Raw genomic sequence first — 6,000 nt, forward strand, 5'->3', positions numbered from 1 at the left:
CACATTAGATTTCTATCAGAGAGTGCTGCTCTAGGATGTTCTAATTAATATGAAAAAGGAAAATAAAGGAGAGTTAAGGGCAGCCTTGATTATTGTTTCTTGACAGAGAAAATCCCAAACTTTTGTCATGGCCCCCAGCTGTAGATAGTGAGATTGAGCATGGGGGTGAGGATGGTGTAGAAGACTGCTGGAATCTAATCTTCTGCTGGTGAATGGAGATTCCTGGATCAAAGGTACGTGTACACAAAAGGTGCATTGTAAAAGTGACTACAGATAAATATATTGAGCAGGTGGTGAAGGCCTTTTTTCTATCCTCTTTAGAGCAAAAAGATCCTAACATAGGAAGCAGTGATTCCAAGGAAAGGTAGGGGGAGAAAGAGACTTGTACTCACAAAAACCTTTTTCTCATTGTCCCAGATATCTATACAGGCCAACAGCAACATGGTTGGCACATCACAGAAGTGATCAATGGCCCTGGACCAGCAGCAAAGAATATGAAGAGCACAGACTGTGTATGCCATGGAGTTGATATACCCCCAAATCCAAGATCCTATGATCATTTTCACACACATCATTTTACTCATGCAGATAGAATAATTGAAGGGATGACAGATGGCACATAATGGTCACAGTCCATAAAGGACAGGAGTAAACCTTCAGAGCATGCCATGGTCAAGAAGAAGCTTTGCACACCACATCTCAGGAAGAAGATACCTTTCTGGCCAGAGAGGAAGTTGAATGCCATCTTTGCAACAGGGTTGGAGAGAGCGAGGGTGACCTAAGGAGAAAGTGCATTGGTGCATTGAGCCAAGGATCTAAGCATACAAAGTGAATTGTGGCTGAGTTACCCACTGAGGCAAGAAAAAATATGAAAACAATACAGAACAAGAGAAGCAGGCCAGTTTGATTTGAGGGAAACAACCCCAATAAAATGAAATCAGTTGAAATATGATTCTATTTCCCCATGAAATCTTATTGTTTCAACTCCCTTGGAAGAAAAATAAAGACAAAATCAAAGCATAGAACAAGAATGAAAATAAAACAGGACCATGAAAAAGAACTCTTACTTTACTAATATTTGTTTACAATGGGTTGCCTTTTTTTTTACTACTGAATCTTTCATAGAACCGATTTTAATATCTGAATTGAATGCTCCCCTCCCACAACAAGTGATCTTAAGTGTTAAGTCTAATATAAGCCAGAAACATAAACAAGATAACTAAAACATTATTGTCTTAATAACTCTTGGCTATGCACATCTTTCAGAATTTACAAAATGTCACAGGAATCTCTGTATTTTCCAGTGTCTGTCAAAATAACATAGCATATTTGCAGTAGTAACTGGATTATGTGACTCAAAAACTTTGCGTATGTTAAATTCTAAGTCCTCTATTACCTAGTCCTTTTCTACATCCTTAATTTCCGGTCTTTCTTCCTCAAATGGCACTATGGGAGCCAGGAAAATGTTCATACTCTACCTCTCATATTCTTTAACACTTTGGTGCCTTTCATAAAAATGTGCCCACTACCCAAATTTACTATCCTTGAACTGTAAAGATATTGTAAACTTTGTGAGATCCACACTAATTATAAAACATTATTTGAATATTCTCTCTTCCATTAATGATGGTTACATCTTTTGAGGCCTTACAGAATGCAAAGTCAAATGCACATGGTTTCATGCATAATTTTCTATTCTTGAGTAATTTTTACTCTTTTGCAAAAAAAATCAGGCTTAATTCCATATTTTGGGCTGGGTCAAAGCATACTGAAATTGGAGAGGATTCCCTTTTCCTGTACTTTAGTTTCTAAATAGCCAAAGGCAGCAAAGACAATCAAATGAAAAGCTGTCCTAGAAAAGCAGATATATGTAGGAAAATGTTCTTCTTTTATAGCTTACATGTTTGTACTTAAGAAAAGTAGTAATATTACTATAATGTATTAATTACTTTAAACAATCTAGAAAAACTTCCTTTCTGAAAAATTTTCTATCATTTTAATCTCCACAACTTTCCAAGGGAATTCTAATGTGTACCTAAATTTTTTTTTCAGATTTTAATTTAAATTCTAGTTATTTGGGGAGCCCATGTGGCTCAGTCAGTTAAGCGACTGTCTTTGGCTCAGGTCATGATCCTGGAATCTCAGGATTGAGTCCCACACAGGCTTCCTGCTCAATGGGGAGCCTGCTTCTCCCTCTCCCATTCCCCCTGCTTGTGCTCACTCTCTCTCTCTCTTTCACTCAGTCTCTCTCTGTCCAATAAATAAACACAATCTTTAAAAAACTGAATTCCAGTTATTTAACACAGAATAATATTACTTTCAGTTGTAGAATTTAGTGATTCATCACTTACATACAGCATCCAGTGCTCATCACAACCAGTACCCTCCTTGATACCCATTACCTATTTAACCCATCTCCTTGACCACCTCTCCTCCAGGATTCCTCAGTTTGTTCTCTGTAGTGAAGAGTCTGTTTTCTGGTTTGCCTCTCCCCTCCCCATGTTCATCTGTTTTGTTTCTTAAATTCCATATAAGGGATTCCATATGATTTTATAAAATATGAATGAAATTGTATGGTATTTGTCTTTCTCTGGCTATTTTGCTTAGCATAATAGTATCTAGCTCCATCCATATTGTTGCACATATAGTGAAAAGAAGGGGCACTTGTACCCCAATATTCATAGCAGCAATGTCCACAATAGCCTAACTGTGGAAGGAGCCAAGATGTCCTTCATCAGATGAATGGATAAAGAATATGTGGTTCATATACACAATGAAATATTATTCAGCCATCGGAAGGGGTGAATACATACATCATTTGCATCAACATGGATGGAACTAGAGGGGATTATGCTAAGTGAAGTAAGTCAAGCAAGGAAAGACAATTATTACATGGTTTTACTCATATATGGAATATGAGGAATACCACAGAGGACAATAGGGGAAGGGAGGTAACACTGGTGAACAAATCAGAAAGGGAGACAAACCATGAGAGACTCTGGACTCCAGAAAAAAAACTGTAGGTTACAGAAGGGAGAGGGGTGGTGGGGATGAGGTAACCATGTGACAGGTATTAAGGAGGGCATGTGTTGTGATGAACACTGGGTGTTATATGCAACTAATAAACCATTGAACACTACATCAAAAACTAATGATGTACTATATGTTGGCTAATTGAACATAATAAAAATAATCGATTAATTAATTAAAGTTAAGAAACCAGTCAAATACATATGAAAATATGAAGTCCCGAAATAATACTTGGATACGAGTAATATGGGAAAAACAAAACAAAACAAAACAAGATTTTTTAAAGTTTTAATTTTAATTCAAGTTATTTTACATACAGTGTTATATTTATTTCAGGTGTACAATATAGTAATGCAACACTTCCATACTTCATCCTGTGCTAATTACAAGTGGAGTCCTTAATCTCCACCACCTATGTAACCCAGCCTCCCCTCCTCTGGTAATCATCAGTTTGTTCTCTATAATTAAGAGTCTAGTTCTTGATTTCTCTCTCTCTCTCTTTCTCTCTCTCTAGTTTTTCTCCTTTGCTTCAATACAAGAACGTTAACATAGCACACACACATAAGAAAGGGTTTCATAATCAATTGACATTCATCAAATAAATATATATTGCAATTTTTAGGAGGTCCCTATCACTTACTACTTCAATATTTAAAATTAAAAAATTATACATTTATTTGCTATGTTATAAATGTACATGACTCATCAAATTGATAAGAAAATAAATAAGAAAAATAATCATTTCCCAGGACCCATTATTTTCCTTCTGAAATTATATTAATAAATACATTTCATAGAAATGGGGAACACTACACAGAAAAAATATGTATATATGTATAAATAAATATTATATATATATAATCTATGAGTTGGATGAAACAGTGTGATAAATTAAAAATAGATAGATATCATAATCAATCAAGTCCAGCTACTGTAGTTAATTAGTTAAATACTACCAAAGCTATAATAGTGTGCTTCTAGGTGTTAGTAAAACAAAACAATAGTGTTATACACAACTAATGAGTCATTGAACATGACATCAAAAACTAATGATGTTGGCTAACTGAACATAAAAATAAATGAATAAATAAATGTATTAATTAATTTTAAAAAAGAAAATTATATTATCACTTCTAACATGAAGTGGTAAGAACAAGAAGAAAAATTTGTGTTTGTGGGCCACGCTTACAATCTGGTTTGCTTCTTAGCAGAGAAAAATAAATAAATAAATAAAAACTACAGATTAGCTCACTAGTATTTGTAGATAAAAAGGAGCCTGTGACAAATTTCAAAATTAAAATTTTAAGTATTCAAAATTAAATTTTTTTTAAAGAATTGGAAAACTTAGGTTTGGAGCAATATATTATAAATATTTACTTACAAAATGTTTATATATTACTGGTATTAAGGAACAATTATTATAAAATTTGGTATGGGGTCAATATTGCATAGGGTCCACATTTCTTCTCTTGTTTAATAAAAAAATAAAGACCATAAAGACTGCTGTGTTTTATATTGATTGCTGACTGGCAGGTTTCTGATGTATAGCATTTTTCTTAATACATTTGAAAGATCATATGAAGCACAAGAGAAAGGAGTGGTCTGCTCCACTAGCAGTGTGCCAAGGATAGGGTGACGTGGTTTGACCATGAGATGTCTGTAGAGAAGTAGCATCGCTTGCTCTATATTGCCTGTCTCTGTTACAATAATATCCTTCTGCAACCAAGATCCATCCTTTCATGTCCTATTATCAACATGTATCAATTTATTAAGGTAATTATCTTCCCAGCACTTTTCTGAGAGCTCCAGCCACGTCCTTGTTTCGTAGACTGTAGATGAGGGGGCTGAGCATAGGTGTAAGAATGGTGTAGAAGACAGAGACTACTTTGTCCTGCTCCTCAGTGTGATAGGCTTTGGGGAGAAAATACTTGATGATGGCACTTCCATAGAAGAGAGACACAACAATCATATGGGAAGAACAGGTTGCCAAAGCTTTTCTCATCCCCAAATTTGATCTTAATCTCAAAATAGTGGAAAGGATCTGCCCATATGAGGCCATGATGGCAGATATTGGAAAAAGGAGAAACAGAACACCACTGACAAAAAGACCATTTTCATAAAGAGAAGTATCTGCACAAACAAGTTTCAGTAGTGCTGGGATCTCACAAAAGAAATGATGGATTTCCCTGGAGGCACAGTAAGGAAGACTCAGAGTATAGATAACATGGATCAAAGCATTGAGAAGTGCACCCAGCCAAGTGCCAGTCACCATGAAAGCACAGACTACAGGACACATGAGGACTGAGTAATGGAGGGGATGGCATATAGCTACATAGCGGTCATAAGCCATTACTGCCAGAAGAAGACACTCTGCTCCCACAAGAGTCGTGAAGAGGAAAAGCTGAATTCCGCAACCTATATATGAAATGCTGTTTCTTCCAGACAAAAAGTCAATGGCTATCTTGGGAACGAAAGTAGAGCTATATAAAAGATCCATTAAGGAGAGTTGACTGAGAAGGAAATACATAGGAGTGTGGAGGTGAGAATCCAACCAAATAAGAATCATCATCATAACATTGCCACCAAGAGCTGTAAGAAAAACCAGGAAGATGAGAGTGAAGAGAACCTTGGGGGCTTGAATGTGAAGAAACAGCCCCAGAAGAACAAAGTCAGGTCCAGCGGTGCTATTGATCCATCTTTCCATTCTCTCCTGTATTCTTTACCCTGGGTAGAGTTTACAAATATATTGAGACCTACTCTATCCATTTTGGTACCATCCTCATTTTATAATGTGTCAATTTCATTTTATCCCTTAGTTTAGCAATATCAAATATATTAAGTTTTATATAAAACTTAATTTAAACACTGTCTAAACCCAGTTTTACTTCTCTTGTTATTGAATATTTCTAAAGAATATATGGCATCAGACATGTGGTAAATACATAAATCTGGTATTTCAAAGTACTTCTC

General features: G+C 35.5%; 1 protein-coding gene and 1 pseudogene across 1 annotated transcript; both read right to left on the bottom strand.

Moving 5' to 3' along the window:
• Positions 1-125: 125 nt before the first annotated feature.
• LOC113261902 (olfactory receptor 2L13-like) lies at positions 126-966 on the bottom strand (annotated as a pseudogene).
• A 3,841-nt stretch (positions 967-4,807) lies between these two features.
• On the bottom strand, positions 4,808-5,734 carry LOC113261428 (olfactory receptor 2T27-like). The gene has a single exon (XM_026507551.2). It carries the CDS (start codon positions 5,732-5,734, stop codon positions 4,808-4,810), a length of 927 nt encoding a protein of 308 aa, XP_026363336.2.
• Positions 5,735-6,000: the final 266 nt, after the last annotated feature.

The sequence above is a fragment of the Ursus arctos genome, unplaced genomic scaffold (assembly GCF_023065955.2).
Source record: "Ursus arctos isolate Adak ecotype North America unplaced genomic scaffold, UrsArc2.0 scaffold_5, whole genome shotgun sequence".
NCBI lineage: Eukaryota > Metazoa > Chordata > Mammalia > Carnivora > Ursidae > Ursus > Ursus arctos.

Excerpts from the sequence above, each read along its gene's own strand:
- LOC113261428 (XM_026507551.2), bottom strand. The coding sequence starts at position 5,734 with ATGGAAAGATGGATCAATAGCACCGCTGGACCTGACTTTGTTCTTCTG.